The sequence below is a fragment of the Mauremys mutica genome, chromosome 8 (genome assembly GCF_020497125.1).
Source record: "Mauremys mutica isolate MM-2020 ecotype Southern chromosome 8, ASM2049712v1, whole genome shotgun sequence".
NCBI classification, from domain to species: domain Eukaryota; kingdom Metazoa; phylum Chordata; order Testudines; family Geoemydidae; genus Mauremys; species Mauremys mutica.
In genome coordinates this window covers 33,701,871-33,722,093 of record NC_059079.1, presented here as the reverse complement: position 1 = coordinate 33,722,093, position 20,223 = coordinate 33,701,871, and the positions used below count along the sequence as shown (strand labels likewise).

Genomic DNA, 20,223 nt, shown 5'->3' with positions numbered 1-20,223 from the left:
ACAGTTTTGAAAAATATTAGTCTTGGATTCATACTTATGACTTAGATTTTCTAGAGGTGAAAAATCCATTTGCACAACAATGAGGATTGCTTGTATGATCAAGATGAGTGCTGTTTGTAATCTGAACAGTTGTAACTTTTTACTGCCGGTTAAGAGCTCAGTACTACTGTCATGGTTACAAGGCTAGGTTCACCTCTGTCCCCTTTCTGATCTCTGAGTGCACCCCCCTCAGGTCTTGTGTATCATGCCTCTACCTATCCTGAAGTGGAATTGTGCAATTGTCCCATTCTGAGACTGGGCCCTGTATCCACATTTCTTACTCTGCAAAGCCAAATGAGTTTGCGCACCTCTGGTTCTTCCCTTTTGGGGAATCACTGGTGATCAGTGGTGTACAGTGATCAGACCACCTTCTTAAAACCAAAGTATTGTTTGTTTTGCAGTAGGAGCAAAGGCATTTAGAGCGGATTTAAAAACCTGTCTACACTCATCTGTCCTACCTAAAGTTGTATCATCCCTTTGTGGTAACTTAGGCATGCCTAACTTCAGACATCCTCAGGAGGGTGTTCAGTTTGGTACCTCCGAAACCTGCCAGAGTTCCTTTGTCCTTCTGTGTTCATGAGCCTTTTCCTCTCATGATCCAACCATTTTTGTAGATTGGCTGGAGAGGAGGCAAAATAATTAAAGCCAATAGATCTGGTATTCCGTCTCTTTCTAGTGAGGTAACTCAGTGTATTTATAAATCAACATCCCAACAACAGGCCAACATACAGTATTAATAATACAGGGCAGCTCAGAATCCATCAACTACAAAAATACAAATGAGTTCTAATTTAAAAAAAAGGTCAAATTTCTGTACAATGCAAGATCATGAAAACTGTTCAATAGTCAGTTTCCTGGAGCATTAAGTAGGCTTGAGCTCTTTAGGGAACTTACCCAAAACCCAATTAAATCAGTGAGTCTGTCCATTGAATTTAGTGGGTTTGGATTGGGTGCCAGATACTTAAATGCTTTCATTTACTTGGGGATGCCCTATAATTTTTTTTTCAGATAGCTTACTATAAGGAAAAACGTACAGGCAACTCTCAAGCAGTTACATTAAACAAAGGAAATGTCAATCATTCATCAGCATGTACATTTTTCTGCTGTTTGTTGGGCATATCCATATACCAGGCAGTAAATCAATTGTAATATTTCTAATAGATATTTACCATTTTTTATTTTTAGGTTAGAAAAGGAATACACTACAATAAAAACTAAAGAAATGGAAGAACAAGTTGAAATTAAAGTAAGCATGACAGCAATGTAAATGTCTCTGAAGAGCAGTTGGCTTGCGGGGTGGGATACTAGTCTGATCTGGGATATCTGCAATGGTGGATTTCGTGAGCTACTAGAATGACAATAGTTGTACTTGGGCTGTGGGTTCAAAGAGGAAGTTAGTAATGTATTCCGTCCCTTCATTGGAATTCTGATGGAAATAGATACATTATATAGAAATGATATGAAATGCTGCTTTTTTGGTAATTAAAGCATGGCTACAAATAAGTTTGTAACATGCTTATCCAGGTGTGGGTTTCCCACAGAGGATCTTCTGAAAAAATAAATGTAAATGATAGGGAAGAAGCTTAACCCTCATTTTAAAAAAATTCTGACATGTTTGAGCAATGCGTCATCTGCTGGCGAGACATTGAATTTCTTGTGCATTGAGGTGTGAAATCAGAAGCAAAATATTGGTAAATTTTTACTCTGATAGTTTTCATCCTTGAGTTTCTGGAATTAACATATATAACATTTAAAAAAGAACCTTTAAAGTTCAGTTCTGCTCTGAAAAGTCCTTGCAAACATGGCACCTTATTACCAACTGACCAGCTTCCTGTCTGTATTCATTTAATGTATCTACTTGCTTTAGTGACAAAAACAAGCTTTTGCTGGTTTTGTACTCTTAGCCTTACAATTTGAGCTAGATTCCCCTTCATGAGTGTCAATATATTCATTTCCAATCATGGGTCATCACAAACCCTTGTCTCGTTTCCCACCAGCTTCTCTATCCAGCTACACGTGCCACAAAGCATACAGAATCTATACATTGCTAAATTAATGACAAACAATGTATAGTTGGTGAAGATGTTTTTAAAACATCCTAAGATACTTTGCAATGTTGCAATCTTCTGATGGTTGGATTTCAAAAGTAATGTGAACATTATTATGCAAAAAGAAAATCAAATCCTTAGTCTTGCCAAGATCAGATATTTACGTTCGGTTCATTAGGTGAATGTTAAAACCAATGACAAAATCAAAATTTTAAACTTCCCTTTAGTAATGTTTCTGAGGTCATTTGCTTGGACATAGGTTTGGGTTTGATCCATCTCCCCCAGTCACTAAAAGCTGTGTGAAAATGAGATCACATCTTTGGCTCTAAAAACAACAATTTCCAATATCCTGTTAGGGGAGAAGCCCAGTGGTGATGGGAGATGTCATGGGGTATGCAACAAATTTGCTAACCTGGGTTATGCTAGAATATTCAGGATTAAATATTGAAACTGTTTCGGATTGCTTCACAATCTTAATCTATTCTTAGATGTTAAAATAAATTAACATTCCTGTTAGGGTAATATGTCCTTTCTGTAAAAGAATAAAAGGCTGAACATGAATAAACAGTTCTGATATTTATAAAAAAGGGCATATTTTAAAAAGTTTTCACTTCTGTGGTAGACATCCATCCTGCTGCTTCCAGCAAAACTCCTGTTTAGGGAGGGAGAGAGGTAAAACTCCCTTTGTTGGTCTTCTTTATTGCAGTAATTTATTGAATCCCTTCTTCCTGATGTCTGTATTGTGTTCATTGCAGACTTCATTCTCACTTCAGGCACACATGCCGCAGATACTGGCTGTGCATTCAGCGTATAAGCAGACACGATGCTGCTCCGCTTCTAAAATTAACTGCTTAATACTCATAACAATCATTTGCACATACCAGTAAAACATATCAACAAAATAATTGTTAGTTTGACAAAGCAGTAGGTCCAGCTGAGCTATCTAAAACCCAGATCTAAATCAGACAGGTTACAGGTTTATATGAGAACAAAATACATACTCAGGGACTTGTAACAATTTGGGGGTAATAAATTAAAGGAGCAGCTGGTCTTTAAACTAAAGGACAGGACTGGAAGTTGGGAGATCTGTGTTCTAATTCCAGGTCTGTCACTCTTGTGGTCTTTGCTAGTCACTTCCATTTTTGTGCCTGTTTATCTGAAAAAATGGTGGTTCTTGCCTTCTGCACATTGGTATTGTGTGGAAGTAATTGATGTTCTGAAAACATATTGAGATCTTTTGATTAAAAAGCACTGATGAAGTGCAAAGTTGTTATAAAATTTTGGCCTAAATTTTCAAAAGTGACTAGAGATTGAGAGTATGTCTTTGGGCACACAACTTTAGATTCTTTATAGGAGTCTGACTTTGAGAGGATGGATGCTCAGCATTTGAGTCACTATATCTAAACACTTTTGAAAAATTTTAGGCCTGCTTCCCCGTTATGCCCAAAGAGATTTGGCAATAGTACGTTAATTAAAAGAATACAGTGAACAAACCTTTGGGATTCTCAGTATAGTAACTGTAATCTTTAGCACCACTATTAATGTGAAGATTGTTTAGTTACGCTAAACTTGACTTTATTCTGTGCAGCTTTGAACAAAGGGATAAATACATGCTTAACTTGTATGCAGTTAATTATCATGATTGTATGTGTAAGTGGCCACTGAAAGCCCCACATCGGCTTCACACACAGTTATGACAACTGCATGAACAAACTATGCTCTTGTGCATATGCAGAAAGTTTACAAGAGCCATTATAGGCTATTTTCTTAAACTTGTGAAATCCCCTCTACAGCTAAAGCTGGCACTAGTAGTTTTCTGCATGGGACCTGCAAGAAATGTTCTCCCCCATTCCCCTACTCGCTTTCTCTCCAAGTGATGGGGATGTTTTCACTTTTGGGACTAAGGAAAATATTTTTCAGGATAACACTAACTTTCTTGAATTCCAGCTAGCTAGTTTTAATCTGGCCTTGTCTGAATTGTATAATCAGTTTTATAAAGCTAATGTTGCTTACCATGGAAGCTTGAACAGCCTTCTCTCTCAAATGTTATGTAGGCTGGGCCTGTGGCTTACAGCTTGTCTAATACTTAATACCCTTTGTTAGAAAGCAAAGTTGAGACCAAATTTGCAACCTTTAACAAATCCAGTTTCCATATTTTCTATGATGTGCTAATTCAGAGTGTGTGTGTGTGTGTGTGTGTGTGTGTGTGTGAGAAAGGGACGTTTGTTACTGCTGCTTTCTCTACTCATTTATAATGTGTGTTTCATAGGTGCTGAATAGTGTGGATTTTTTTTATGTATTTCATGGTTCTTAAAATAAAAAAATTGTTTAAACTTGTTTGAGTTTCTGTTGTCACATGATTATCTATCTGTTTAGTACATATTCTCCCACATGCACATTTAAAACTATCTTGCTGCTTTTACAGAGATTACGAACAGAAAACAGACTCTTAAAACAGCGCATTGAAACACTAGAAAAAGTGAGTACATGAGTGACTGGATTTAGCCTGTATCTTTACTACATAATTGCCACAAACTTGACTACATGAAATGGTTACCTCATAACTGTAACTTGTTTATAAATTTTTGTGCACTATTCTGCAATATTTGTTAACTCTACTTAGCTGAATAACATGGCAATAATATAGTGCTATGGATGCTGCTTACAAATGCAGTGTTCCTTAAAACTTGTATCTTAGCGTTGTACTAAATGGATAGAATTGCATATAATTTAAAAATCCCAACGTCATCTCTGTGGAATTGCATTCCATGCATCAGAAGGATCTCTGCAAAATACAGGAGGATTAGAGTACATGTAGTTTGGGGGGATTCTTAACTATCCAAAGTCCTAAGTTTCTAGCCACTTCAGGTAAGGGCTGAATGAAGAGCCAGCAAATGCTCACTGTGAGCTAGTAAAAAGAGGATAGAGATGAATGCAGGTTCCACCAGTCTCTGTACTTCCAAAAGTCTAATAGGCTGTTTCAGCACTCCCAGTCTAATTCAGTCTGGGAAGCCTGATGCCTGGTACTCTGGCCTCTTGCATGGATGTGTATTACATTAGAAAAATCTCGTCAGAGGCAGGAAAGACTTGGGTAGGCTTTCAGATAGATCTAAACGTCTTAGACTTCTTTAACCCTTGGACTTTAGTACAACTCTGGATTTCATTTTATTTTTTGAAAGCGCATCAGATTATAAAAGTAAACCAGTATTGATGTATTGTCAAAATACAGGCACTGCTCATGGATAACCTCTCCATCCATATCCTGAAATCATAATTCTGGTTGTAAATTTGTATCTCTGATCTGGTGGTAGGTTTAGAAATGTAGGTGGTTTTTTCTTCTAAGTTGCAATATTAAATTGTTCACTTCCCAGAGTAAATCAGACACCTGTGTAGAGCACATAGCAGTCTTTGTGAACTAGTAATTTCCTGGGGCTTTACATGCCCCCCAGAGACATAACCCATTTCAAATGGTAAATCGATACAACACCTGTTAAAGGCACTGTTATATCAAATTCTAATTTGTTATAGCAACAGAGAACGTTAACTTGCAAGAAACCACACTATAAATAAGAGTGCAACATTCATGAAGCAAAAAATTGGGCAAGAAAATATTGGCTTAAAGAAAAGACTTTGGGAATGTTTCTACTTTTAGTGTTGATAATATACTGGCAAAACTTGCATGAAAAGAACGAGGAGTCTGGTGGCACCTTAAAGACTAACAGATTTATTTGGGCATAAGCTTTCATGGGTAGAAAACCCACTTCAGCTGTAAGGAGTGAAAATTACAGATGTAGGCATAAATATACTGACACACGAAGAGAGGGGAGTTACCTTACAAGTGGAGAACCAGTGTTAACAAGGCCAATTCAGGTCCACTCCCAGTAATTGATGAGGAGGTATCAATACCAAGAGAGGGAAAATGCCACTGGACTCCTCATTGTTTTTTGTGGATACAAACTAACCAGCTACCCCTCTTGCATGAAAAGAGAAGCCTATTTTTGAGACTACTAGAGGCTGATGGCAACAAGTCACTCAGTAGTGAATTTCCATTATTAAATATTGCAGTTTTACAAATAAAAGTACAAGAAATCTTTCAGAGGAATTTGAATATAAATTTATAGAAAGCTTTGTTTTTAATATACTCAATCAAACATGAGAGCATTTGGTAATTGTGTACTTCAAGCAAATGTTGCAGTGTTTCATCTTCAGGGTATTCCAGTATTAGTGATTGCTCTTAAGTGTCTTTCATTTTTTAACAATTCTATTAGTTTAGGAGTGATTCCCTATTAATAGGGAAATAGCTGTACAGCAGCAATATATTTCAAACCAATAGGAATGTTAAGTGCACCTGTTGTGAGAGGAGAGATGCTTTTCCTTCTAAAAAAACCTCTCCAATAGTCATAATATAGATGACTTAATTGTGACTCTATGAGGAACATTTGAACCTAATTTAAACAGCTAAGTGATCAGCTTAATATAGATAAGAACTAAATTCTCTTAATGTGACTGAACTTTCTTTTGATAGTTTAACAATATATTTTGTCTAGAAGTAGTAATTTGTATGGGGGGAGTCTACTTTGTTGCAGAGAATCTGAAAAACATGTAAGTGCATTAGAGGAGAATAGACTTGAAACTGCACTTGCCTGAAAGGTTGAGTGGGTTCTTTGGCTAAGCAGAACTGCTTTGGATAGAATGCTTGTCAGAGTACTTAGAGATCTAGGAAAACTTTTCTGTTGTAGAACTTGAGCAAGGTGTGTTAAACTAGCAAACTAAGTTATTGCTAGAATGTACTAATGCAAACTATTAGCTCCTAAACCTCATTTAGAATAAGTCATTGGCTCTTCATGCCTGACATTTTGCATCATTTACCTTTCTTGCTTTTACCTCTTGGGAGTCTTGATATGGCATGAATGCGTCTGCATTTAGTGGAGTTTTAAATATGATTAGATTATGCCTTCCTTTCATGGTATAACCATGGGTCAAATCTGTACATGCATGTTTATATTCAGAATATTTCAGATACTGCATTACTATCTAGTGTAAATGACTAAACAGAAAATGGTTCACATCAAAATACCCAGTCTCTTCTAGATGAGCTTTAAATTCTTAGTCTGGCTTTGAGGACCTCCTTACATTGACTGCTAAGATGGAATGCTGTAGATTGATACAGAAAGTAATCATTGCAGTGACTTTCAAACATAAATTGTATTAATTTGTATGAAAAGTCAGTCCTGAAAGATTACTGTTTGTATGGAAAATGGGTAGAATGTGACATTCATTCTTGGATCTTAATTTGTCACTCTGACCTCTCCTCTGTTTTTGTTTCTTTTCCCTTATCTTCCTGTCTAAATTTTTCCTTTTTGTAGGAAAGTGCTTCCTTGGCAGATAGATTGATACAGGTATAGTCCTTAAGTATTTTACCTTATACCTCCCCTCCCATCCTCAAAATGGAAAACACTATTTTAATGCATGGATAGTTCCATGCATTTATTTTGAAATGTAACCCTACCTACTTAATTTGGACATAAAATATTTAGCTAATTCTTTATTAGAATTTTGTTTATTTTTAGCATCAGCATCTAAAAATAGACCAATCTGACATCTGCACGTTGTAATATTTTTCTAACATGAAGTTTGTAATCCATGGATTCTGTGGCATTGTATTAACACTTACCCTTAAACTGAACACTGAAAACTCTTAGCAAACCGGTGCATGTATAACAGAGTAACATTGCATGAACTGAATTTTATTGAATGCAAGTACACAACTGAACTTGCTAAAAGATGGTAAGCTTTAATTTCACAAATTAGAGCAGTACTAAACTGCTACATTTTACTAAATTGTTATCAATTGTAACTAAGTTCTATGCTGTTTGTGAGATTTAATATCACAAAGTAAATGGCTAAGCATCACAAAGGCAGTCTGTCTTGGATCTGTCCTCAACTGCTTTAAAAAGAAAATTATGTCCTAAGGGACAAGTGACAAGGGCCCAGGAGGCTGAGGAAAACTACCTCATAAAACGGGAGCTAGCCACCATCAAACAGCAGAGTGATGAGTCCATTACTAAACTGGAACAAGCTAAGAATACCATCAGGGAGCTCCAGCAGCAACAATGGGTAAGGAGCCTGGTAGCACTTCATCTCATCTGTCTCATTCGCTTGTTTATTTCTACTGGTCATGGCACGATCTCTGTGCTGTCCTTGTAAATATTTTGTTTATCATACTATCTGCACTCATGAAATTATACAAAATCCAACTTGTAAGAATGATAGACCATTTAATAGTGTGGTTTGACTTAATTGATAGACTAAATTAAACTTCTTTACATATATCCTATGCACTCATCAGACAAGTAATTTTTCCTTCAATATTTTTCTGTAGGCCTCAAAAATTAAGTCCAGGAATTGCGACTTGATTCGTAAAACCTTTGCCTAGCCTCTTGTTATAATTTAACATGGAATGATTTTAATTTTTCTACCTACTTAAACATTTTGTTGTTTCCTGAGATTAGCTTTTGTAAACCAGTTAGTGGGATATCATCTGTAGGCTTCTAGTGACATGCTAAGACTTTATGCTGTACCAAAAAAGCCCTTTTTACTAAAGGAGAACATTAACTATGCTGCTGCAGCATATTTTGGTTTATTTTTAGAAATAAATTAGGTGTGTAAACTGTAGCTAGCTTGTGTAGAATATGGAAGTTTCACTAAGTGGTCATTGCTACAAAATGGATTCAAAGTGTCATTTTGCTCTAAGCTGCTGTCAGAGCATTTGCTATTTTCTCCTGAAAGATACAGATGTGCCTCCGCAGTCTAAACTTGCATTTAAGAAAAGAAGTTGTGTACTGGCGTATAAACTCCCGTATATCTCTTTAGACCGTGCATCACAAAGTACCTGTCCAGAGCCCTAGACACTTCTGGCACGTCTAAAACACACAGTTGTACAACTAGATATTACCAACAAGAAAACGATCAACTTAAAATAGAACTGTAGCCCTCCCTACCAGTTCCAGCCTTAACTGCACAATTCCTTCCCTAAAGCTCAGGAAATACTTGCACCTGCAATCTGGGAAGCTGGAAAATGTTTTTCATTTGACAAAGGTAAATCTGTATGCCCAAAATACAACTGGAATACAAATTTGTAGAAATTGAAGCATTTTGTGCATATGCAGTCTCTATTTGTAATGCCCAAATATTGCATTTCAGAGTAGTTGTAACAAGAAAAAGTAGTCTGACTAGATCATAACTGCGAAGAGAGCTCTGACTGGCATGTAACAAATCACGGTTTGCTTAATTGAGGCAAGTTTCCCATTAAACAATAAAAAAATGGATTGTGGGAATGGTGGAGAAGTTCTTGTGGCTGTTTTTTGACTTAAAGCATTCAAGTAGGTACATTTCCACTGAAATGAAACTTTTTATACCCACAGCCACTTGTTAAGTTTTCAAAAATATATTCTCCTGTGCTGACAAAAAATAAGGGTTTGTATCTAAATGTATTTCTGGACATACCGTAGCATCTCCATAGTTAGTGTTGCATTTAAATTTGCAATTAAAGTGGGACTAAGATCTGTCTTTAGCAATTTACTTTGTTAAATTTGGGGGCTAAATTCACTCATTGTGTATGGGGCAAGCGAATTTAATTATTCAGTTATTTTACTAGTAAGGCTGGCACTTTAAAAACTAGCCCTTTCTAAAATGACGTTAAAGGGCCTCCTTGGCACATCTGCTTTCTGGTGTAGTAGGCATAAGGATGGGGGAGTCCATCAAGCATATGAAATACAGAGAACACCCCCACCTTTGCCCCCCTGGACAGTCTTTGTCCACAGCCCTCTTAAATACCAACTCTGGCATCACTGCTTTCACCCCCTTGAGTCTCTGCACACTGGGCAGTAGCACTGTGAGGCACCAAATATGTAAGATTAGTTGCTGTATAGGTGGAGGATGGGATGGATATTGCAGGGATGGTGAGGCCTGGGGATAAGGGGAGGCATTTGCCCTGTAATCACTGGGCATGTACTAAATGTCACACCTGCAACCTTGATTCCAGCCATATGCTTTCAGTTGTACAAATAATGCACGAGACTGGAAGTGCATGAGAGATCAATATTCTCTGTAGATACAATCTGTGGTTGGAGTTAAAGTTGTGCATTTGGTGTGCATTGTCATTGTCTATATGTTGAAAGTGCAAAGGAGTTGATTGTGGAGGTGAGGAGTCGGTGCGTTTCGTTAATGGGATGATTGGATGCCAAGGCTGCATGAACTGGTGCCTTCCTGGATTTTTAATGACTTTGTTGGTGGGGTTTACAGAGTAAACTTTTTTTAACATGAGGAATAGATACAGTGGCTGCAAAAACTTTGAATGTATGCACAGCACCACCTAGTGGAAGTTAATAACATTTAAAATCTGAAGTTCAAAAGAAATTTATATCAATTTTGACAGGAAAATTGAGGCATCTCATTATTTTGATGCTGTTGCTTACTACTGTGGGTCCACTCTTGGGGGTATTAGAACATCTTGATATCAATATAGTCTTATAACTTCCTTTGTTTGTTGTCCTTCATCCTGAAGGATTCAAAAATTATTTTACTGGTGATGCGTTAACAGCCATCTCTGAGTGGCATTACATACTAAGAAGTATGTGCATGGTATAACTTGCATACATTTCAAAAGTACAGTCCACGCCATAAATATTTTAGAGTTGAAGTCCCTCGTCCTGCAGTTCACTGTGTATGGGTGCATATCTGCATCTGTATGCCATGAATTGCAGGATTGGGGCCTAAATTTGATAGATACTGAACATTAAGATAACAAATGGAAAGTATTCATGCAGCAGTCTTTTAGACAGCAGCAGTAATGGACTTTAAGAGGGAAAGCAAACTTCTCTAGATGACACTTCCTAAGCAGATTTAGGTAGAAAGACTGTGTTATCCAAGTTGCAATTATGCTAGCCAGGCTGATGTGAAAAGTGCAATTACTCATGTTCAAATACTGACCAGATTTGATTCTAACTGTTGAGATCTGAGATTTCAAGCTCACATGAAATACTAAAGGCCCTATTATAAGATTACCTGTGTAAAATATTCTGTCTTAAATATCTTCTACACAACTGCTCTGCAAGACTACAAATGAACATAAAATTGTGCGTTACCCAAGTGTGCCTGTTGACACCAGAACCCTGACTTGTATGCAGCCTTGAGATTTTTCTTCTTAAACATGTAGTCTAAATATTTGTAAGGAATTTGACAGTAAAAAGAAATGACTCTCTTACAACTTGACAAAGCTTCTTTTTGGGGCAGTTTTTGTGGACTTTGTTCCTCCGTGGAAGGAGGGGAAAACTTCTTAAAGCTCTCTTCAGACAATTACGGGATGGACTTGAAACTACTACTGGTGACTTTGTATGCTGAAAAAATCTTGCTCATTCACACACACCGCATCTGACAATGTTTCATATATAGGATAACGAGATCCTTTTTCTTTGTATAGCCGATTATATTAAGGTAGCAGTCTGGCATGAAAATTTGGCTGAGATATAATTTCTGTTCTAGATCCTAAACTGCATGTCCTAATATAGGGCAAGTGTGTAAATTAACCACCTAAAAGTTTTATTAGATTGCCAAGTGGGGAAGGGGAGCAAATGCATTGTAAAGGCAGCCATATTCTGAAATAAAAAGGGTTGTAGGTAGCATTTGTGCCAAATGGAACACAATTTTAAAAGCAAACCAAAAACTTTGGTTGGTACAGCTGTTGTCTGGAAGAAATCTGAAGATGATTAACAATTTTTATATTTTCATGGGCTCTCATCAATATATTTCAAAAAAGAAAAAAAAATAGTAACTTGTCGAAGTTCTCTGAAAACATTGAGCAACCTAAAGATTAGATCTAAGGAGACAGTTTAGCACAAATTAACTACAGTTTAGCAGGTAATATGGAGGAAATTGTGTTCAAAATTTGAAAGTTAGTAGTTTATTCTAAAAATGTGATCATTTTTTAAAGGGAGTTGGTGAGGTGAGTCAAACTTTGATTGTAACAAATCTTCCAGTAAGCTGACTCTCCCATGAGGCAACTTCAGATTTTTTTTTTTAAGTTTTTTATTTTTTTGGTAAACCAAATATATTAATGCTACAATATTTGTTTGGATTTGTAAAAGCTGGGGATCACTCTAACGATCTCTCAAAACTTAGACACAGCTCTAACTTGAACCTTATGAGGAAGCAAAGGATCTTTTTAATATTTCTTAAATTTTCTTTTGAGTTTGCAAGTTTGTCATGCATTTTATAGTCTAATTCAATTAGACTATAATGTGTATTGAACACAAACCTCAATTTTCCCCCTAAATCACATAACTTAGAAATAAATCTAATTTTGATTTGAATAAATTAAAAATTAAGGGCCTGTGCAGCCAGGGGAAAAGTAGTTTCAAATATCTTCGAGAAGCTCATGATGGCTAGCTTTCAAGCTTAGTAGACATTTAAAGGAGTAAACGTCCTATTTGAATAGTGATGCTTCCTGGAAGGGGACTAATGCACATATATTCAGTTATGTTCATAACGCTGTAGAGTTCAGCTTTTTTTCAGGAACACCTGCCAGAATGTGAGATATTGAAAAGCATAGTGTTGACCAAGGGAATACAAATTCATTCACTAAAGCATTTTAATACTGTGTGTGTGCGCATAGCAGCAAACTTTTTAGCTTGATTGTTAAAGAATTATAAAACAAAACATAACTTACCCAAGGAGAATCTGAAACTAAGTAGTTTGGAAAAAATAGTGCCTGATTCTATAAGCAAAACTGAGTGTGCAGCTGCTGGCCAAAGGCAACTCTGTGAGCAGCCCCGGATTTCACTGAGCCAGTAGTTTTAATGTCTTCACTGTAGATCACTGCAAAAGCATTTCCTGGGGAATGTGGCCATGTGTGACAATGACAGCTGCCAAAGACGTTTCATAGTGGCTGAAATTCAGTTCCTGAGTTTTTAACATCTGAATGGGTTACTTAGAGTAATGTATCCATTTGTGAAGCTAAATGAGGAAAGTACTAGAGATTTGCTTCCATGGGTGCTTGAACAATTTGTATGGTCCATTGGTTCTCAACACCCCCACTACACTGGCCTTGAAGCCAGTGGGTGCAGGAGCACCCACACCTTCCCTAGTTCTAGCACTTACGTTTGTCTCTGTGTATCTTGGAGCTGTACTTATGGTAGAGGTACACTTTTAGTATACACATGCATCTGTGTAACATCTTCCCAAGGATTAAGAGTGTTCCATTGGACTGGGACTGGGAGATCTGGGTTCAGTTTCTCACTCTTCCACAGGCTTCCTGTGTGACCTGGGGCAAGTTACTGGCATCTAAAAACAAAGTTGCTCTGACTTTGCAAAATTTTCAATGTAAAATCACACCTTTAAGTAGACTCTTTATTGTTTATCTAAAATTATGCTGATTCTGGTAATTCATTATGTAGAACGGAAAATCTAATCTCTTCTAATCTCATCATGATTATCTGATGAGCAAAAAGCTGTAACGCTGAATGCTGCAAAAATCTGCTCCTGGTTTTTCTGACTGTGCTGGGCAATCAACATAAAGTTAAGGTCTGCTGTAGGCACATTCATGACTTGCAAAACAGACTGGAAATAAAATAATTGAAATACAAAATTGTGTTCAGTTACTGTTGTGATATCACAACAATAAGGAACAAAATACTGGTCAGAAAACATGCACAAATTAGAGTAGTTCCCACATGTCATGGACCATTTTGGTGCAATGGACTACATGAAAACCAACTTAAACTTGCCAAATTAGAAATAAAGTAGCTTACTTTCAATAAGCACCTCGTCAAACTTCTATTTTTAAAAAAAAAATCATGTCCTTGGAGCAGGAATTACTGTTTTTAAGTAGCTTCTCAAGTCTCCACTTTCCCATCAAAAAATGAGTTGTTGTAAATTAACCTTGATTAAAAAGTAAAATGAGGATTTCAACCTAAAGGAACAATTTCTTGTTTGCATGTCCTATCTTAAACAGAACTTGGAACAAGAAACCTATAACAGAGCAAGTTTGACAGTCTAAGTATCATTGATACGATGGTATAAAGGACCTATATATATTTTTTTTTAAGTAAGCTCACTATAGGGCTTAATTATGTAAATTTGGAAAAGTGATGTGAATTCAAGTAGTGTGGTCATAAAGGAAAACTGATAATCACAGCAAAGTACTTGTGATGGTCCCTAAATGTTACAGTGCATATTCGTTCGGTCATAGTTATTTAGGGCCAACACTTGCTTGCAATAAATGAGTAGTCAGACTGGGACTGCTTGCATGAGTAAACTGAGTAGGATTTGGTCCTTGAGGTTTGTATATAACCCCTCCCTCTATAACTGTATTCTGTCAATTTGTAGACATATAACTTGTACTATGCTACCATAAGTTTTCCTCTGGGGTAATAGGCACTGAATTTAAAGGCCATGATACAATTCACAAATGTAATAGGTTTATTTTTATGTATCAAACAATGGCTAACCATCACCATGGCCCCTTTTCTTGTATGTTATATATGCTCACCTTGTACTGCTTGTCTGTCTTTATAGCTTGTGTCCTCAAGGCGAGGGTTTTCTTCCTATTTCTATACAGTGTCTAGTCCAAGTGTAGAGTGCTACCATAATATGTTGTGCTTCAATAGCTTTGTAAAGTCTATTTAATTCAGAAACTAAATTGTTGGAGAAAAACATAGACAAAATGGGAAGTATTTTTGTTTATAATATTACAACTAATGTTCTGATTTGATTCTGTAAAACAGATATGTCTTAATTCCAGACGTTATGGTTAATGATACTATATGATAGAAACTATATTCAACTGTTGCCCCTCAAATTAGACTTTCATAGCTCTTATGCATCTAAAAACTCTAGAGAGCACTACTTTCTTGGAGACTTAAACAACAATCTTTTCCAAATGACAGAACCATAAACTTCATGGAGAAATTCTCAGGTAGGGGGATATTGCCTATCAAGCATTTTCTGCAGAGGACTATTTAATTGTGACTCTTCCTGGCTTTGTGGTGCCAACAAAGTCCTCTCCTCTGTTGCACTGCTAAAGCAGTCTTGAAAGAAATGCTTTTTTTATAATGTGACTGTCGCAAAAAGTGAAATATGACTGCACTGAAGTAACATCCTGCTTGGTTACAAGTTCTCAGTCAAGCCTCCCTGCTGGAAGTGGCTGCTTTATCCACTTTACAAAAAAATTCTAGTTTAGAGGGGAGATAGAAGGATGACATTTCGTTATTGGAGTTGTGGGTGGTTGTTTAATATCATGGGCAAGTCAATTGAAGGGAGCAGCAGGAGAGGGATTCTTCAGGAGTCCCGGGATATCACAATTCCAGTTGTATCACTAAAGTAAGCAATGATTTGAGCTAAGATCTGTGGTAATCTTTCAAGCGTACTTAAAGGTTGCTGAAAATTTCTGACTAATAGGCTGACTGTAACTAGGATTGGAGAAGGGTCTCTGACTAATAGGCTGACTGTAACTAGGACAGTTGTGCCAAACTAGTCTTTCCATAAACTCTTGTTTTTGCACATCACAAAATCACTGTGCCAGACTTAACCCCTTATTCACATTGGTGATCAGTTACTGTAACAAATATTCCTGTTGACGTCACTGGGACCAAATATGTGAGTAACCCAATGAAATTAAGGGGTTCACGATGTGGCCCTGTATGTTTGGGTGTGTTTAGGGTGTTTCTGGTTGAGAAGCACAGCACTAGGATATCTGAGTCTATAAATCTGGATGGAAGCATATTAGAAGAGCTGTGGACAGAAATATGTACTGCACCTATCTGCACTGTCAAGCATACTGCTGTTAATCTTCAGCTTTCAGGAGCACACTTTATTTGTAGATTTAAGTCTGTGAAAACTTTTACACACTACTATTCTCACTTGATAATGTGTATTTGCAAACTTTATAGCATAAGTGCAGTTCCCGCTACAGTGAAGACTTTGTGCTACAGCTGGAAAAAGAGTTGGTCCAAGCCAGACTAAGTGAAGCGGAATCCCATTGTGCTCTGAAGGAGATGCAAGATAAGGTTCTAGAAATGGAAAAGGTAAATCAAAACCAGGATCCTCAGTATAAAGTAACACTGTAACTAACCACACAAGTCCCTCATAGTTTAGCTGCATGATTGTATTCCAAAATCTATCATGTTCGGTTTCTAGCTCATGGTTGCAAAAAACCTTCAAAAATCTGAGATGAATGTAACCAAAAGCAAAGATGTGTCCTTGAGCCTTCACACCTGAGTATTGCTCCAGGATCTTGGAACAGTTTCCTTTCCTTTCATTTCCATGTGATCACTTTAAAGTCTGGTGGTTTGAGTAAACATTTTGTTTCATTATTGATCATTTTGTCAAGTCTCAAGATAGTGTCCATCCAATGCTTGGACTACTGGTAGATATTGATGCAGGGCGTAGCTAGCTGCTGACAAAGGTATCTGTAATGGGGAATGAGGAATTCAAGCTCTCCTCTGTCCCAAATTTTCAAGTGCTTGTTGGGCAGGAAAATTTCCAGAATGGGAAGGCAAAAGATGCCCGCTCTTCACAGTACCAAAAACCTCAACTGTCTTTGTTTTGGTTTTGACGTCCATCTCCCTCTTTTTTTTCACGTTCATTGAAAGTTACAATTGTCCTCTAACAATCAACTATCAAAACATCCAGCTTCCTTTGCAGAACAAAAATTTGCAGCACGTCAAACATTTGCAGAATAAGATGGAATAATCCCAAATGATATAACTGATGTACTGGTTGGGGGACTAGGCAGTCCCACATATACATGATTGTTGTATGGCAGTCTGCCTCTCACAGGGTCTGTTGAATTAGGGAACAGCAAGCCCTGGCAGAAGTTGGGAACAAGCCAACCAGCAGATAATGATTGACTGATTCCCAGTGGGAAGATACAAGTGAGGATACAGCTCTGTAAGGGTGGCAGAACAGGAGAGAGACAGACATTTCCTTGACCAGCAGCAGAAGACTGTAACAGGTTGGGTAGGCCATATGGTCCCCCTGAGGCTAAGGGGAGGACATGACCTCTTGAACTTCTAGGGTGTAAAGGACCCTGCAGTATCAGGCCAGGTCAGGACTATCCCTTTTTGTTACTTTTCTATATATCTTGCATTTGTGTGGTGGAAGAATAAAAGCCTGCATAGAAGGCTAAAATAGAGGTGGCTGTGGCTGACTGTTTTGTCCCCAAGCTGGTAGACAGACCCACCAGATTACATGGACTTTGATCAAAACTTGTATTTTAGGCAAAGTAAGACCTGGAGTACAGTGTCTTTAAAAGTAAAATCTTGACTCAATAGGTAAATCAAATGATCTAGAAGGCTTGGCAGGTGTGTGGTGGGGTAAGATGCATAAAACATTAACATGTTCAAATAAGAATTAATGATTTGAGGGTCCTACCCCAAAATTCAGATGAGCATTTACCTATATTTAATCCTTTTCAGACATGGACATGATATTCTTTAAATTAAAAATTCAGTGTACGTCTGAAAAAAGGCGTTATAACCATAACAGATAAATCCTAGTTTTAGGAAATAACTTTATAAAGTTACAGCATCGCTGGACTGGAGCATGTACACATGGGTGGGTGAGAGAACATAAAATAACCAAAAGTTGCTTTGACTACTGCAGTCTATCTTTAGACCATATAGGCTGGGAAAAAACAATCATTTTCCCAACGTCTGCACTGATGCACTAATAGTTCAGGAGCCTAGCAGGATATACTGTAGCTATTCACACTTGTAAATAGCTACAGCACTTACTCTGAGACCTTTTGAAGCTGTTACAGTGGATATTTACTATCTGTTAATTCTGATGGTATTACTGAATCCTATGTTAGCCAAATCATCATGATCCCCCAATATACCAAGGGTACAAAAAATAACCAGTGTTTCTTAAACACTAAAAAATGGTAGGGAGGCAGAGGAAAAATGCAATTAAACTTCGAGTATTTGACGACAGTTCAAGTCCTTCACACCTTTGAAATGTAATGAGCAGGGATGCTCCTGTTCAGGTGGATTTCTTTTTTAAATTTCCCTGCCACTCTTTGGTTATTGTTTTAATTTGTTTCAGTAATTCCATGTTAGTATTTTTTAAACTTTTTTCCCAAGCTGTTCTTGTTACCAGCTACTCTTCTTTCTGGTTAGTTTCCCCCAGACTTATTCCTTTCCCCCTGTCCTGTAGGGTTCTGCTTCCCTCCGTTATTTCATCTGTGTCCTTGCCCAGCTGCCATTCTGAATCTTCACTGACACTTCTTTTTTCAACATCACTTTCTTCTGTCTTTTTAATTTTTGGAAAGTTTGTTCATTTTTGAAAGTCTGAGATCTCATTCATTAATAAGATGTGTAGGCTCAAATGGTAAAAATCACCATAATGGTATAACATCTATTCCTCCTTCACTTTACCTAGCAAAAATAGAGTTCAAAACCTTCAGATGTTTTCCATGCATTTTTGTTGGCATCATTACTATCAAAGACAGTGTAAGCAATCCAGCTCCCTGCCCTGCTTTTTAGTGATGCTATCAACTCCAGTATGAGAAGTCTAGAGGCCAGGAGGTCTGAAAACTTGGTATCTAATTTTAGTTAGACAAATACCTTTTAAGTATTAACTTAAATCCATACTTTATTCTATCTACAGTCCCAGATTTAGCTTTAAAGCTTTTCATTTCATCTTAAGGTGCATCAGGAATAGTGATCACTCCATGTGATCTTGGAACAAAACTTCCTAAATGCACATGTCTTCAATTAAATGTTTAAGAGGGTGTTCTTTGCTGCAGAGGAACAGCTCTTTACCTGATGAGAATAATGTTGCCAGACTCCAAGAAGAACTGATTGCAGTGAAGTTGAGAGAAGCAGAAGCTTTGATGGGCCTAAAAGAACTTAGACAGCAAGTTAAGGATTTGGAGGAACACTGGCAGGTATGGATATAAAAGTTTTGATAAACTTAAATATTTTTGAATAAAGCAGGACAATTGAATATGTAAGTCTGAGAAATGGGGTAAAGTAGATTGGTGACTGGGGCTGTACAGAAATGGAATATTAAATGAGGGAGCCACAATACGTTTTCTACTTTAAAAATGTAAAATTGATCCAAGTTGTAGATGAGGGCTTTCTACCTCATGCCACAAATTACTTTCACTTTATACTGTATACCTCCCGCCAAAACAAGTGTTTTAAAGATCCTATTTCAGTGAATGCAAGTAGAGGTTGAACTTGGCAAAATCTTGCTATGCAGGTGTTTGAAATACTCAAACTTCTCTTGTTTAAGAATATAGTTTCAGTTTCGTGATTGCCCCAATTGAAAATTCCTGCCCCACTTCCACCATCTCTAGTTCTTGTAACTATGTAACCTTGTGGCTGTTTGTAGTTCTTATGATGAACTGTAATGCTATATTAGTCTTCTGTTTGAGTCTTCAAAATTGTGGTGGTGGATTGGGAAGTACTTCATTCTTCAGCAGATGAGGTAATAGTATTTTAGGAGAGTCCATAGATAAAGATAAAAACCCATTATAAATGATTTTAGCGTCATCTAGCTCGCACTGCTGGAAGATGGAAAGATCCATCCAGAAAGAACACTGTGAATGAACTGCAAGATGAATTGATGACAATCCGATTGAGAGAAGCAGAAAGTCAGGCAGATCTAAAAGAGATGAAACAAAGAATGATGGAGATGGAAACACAGGTACGTTATTGAAAACTAGTACTGAGATGGCAGAGAGTTAAGCATTATTGTGATCCAAACTGAATGCTGTCACCTAGGGATGCCAAGGGATAGCCTTTACCAATGACAGTAGCATAATGAGACAGTACAACACTCTTATGCTTCATGCTGTTAGACTGGTTAAGAATGAGACTCCAGTTTGGTTCCCTTCCACTTTTCAAGACTTACAGTATATGAAGTTCATCTTTCTAAACTTCCCACCTTGATGTTAAGCAATGAACTCACCATGCTGGGTCAATATGTATGAATCTCAGTTGTTTTACAGTCCTAGTTTAGTACAGCAATAAGTGTGTATTTTTAAATCAGTTGTTAAATTTAACAGGCCCTTATCTGACAAAAATACTTTCTTCCCCTTGGGAGTTGCCTATGTGGCTTTGCCTGATCATGA

The 20,223-nt window shown here is 37.2% G+C and overlaps 1 protein-coding gene across 11 annotated transcripts in view; it reads left to right on the top strand.

The window, feature by feature from the left end:
- The window catches only part of EVI5 (ecotropic viral integration site 5), a 136,950-nt gene that overhangs the window by 45,810 nt on the left and 70,917 nt on the right, over positions 1–20,223 (top strand). For 7 of the 11 annotated variants that reach the window (XM_045027138.1, XM_045027139.1, XM_045027137.1 and 4 more), the window contains 7 exons: positions 1,225–1,285; positions 4,513–4,566; positions 7,454–7,486; positions 8,061–8,204; positions 16,034–16,168; positions 18,892–19,032; positions 19,638–19,796. In XM_045027138.1, coding sequence (XP_044883073.1) covers positions 1,225–1,285; positions 4,513–4,566; positions 7,454–7,486; positions 8,061–8,204; positions 16,034–16,168; positions 18,892–19,032; positions 19,638–19,796 — 727 coding nt within the window. The remainder of the gene's footprint in view (positions 1–1,224; positions 1,286–4,512; positions 4,567–7,453; positions 7,487–8,060; positions 8,205–16,033; positions 16,169–18,891; positions 19,033–19,637; positions 19,797–20,223) is intronic. The other 4 variants (XM_045027141.1, XM_045027146.1, XM_045027142.1 and 1 more) reach the window with 2 other exon arrangements.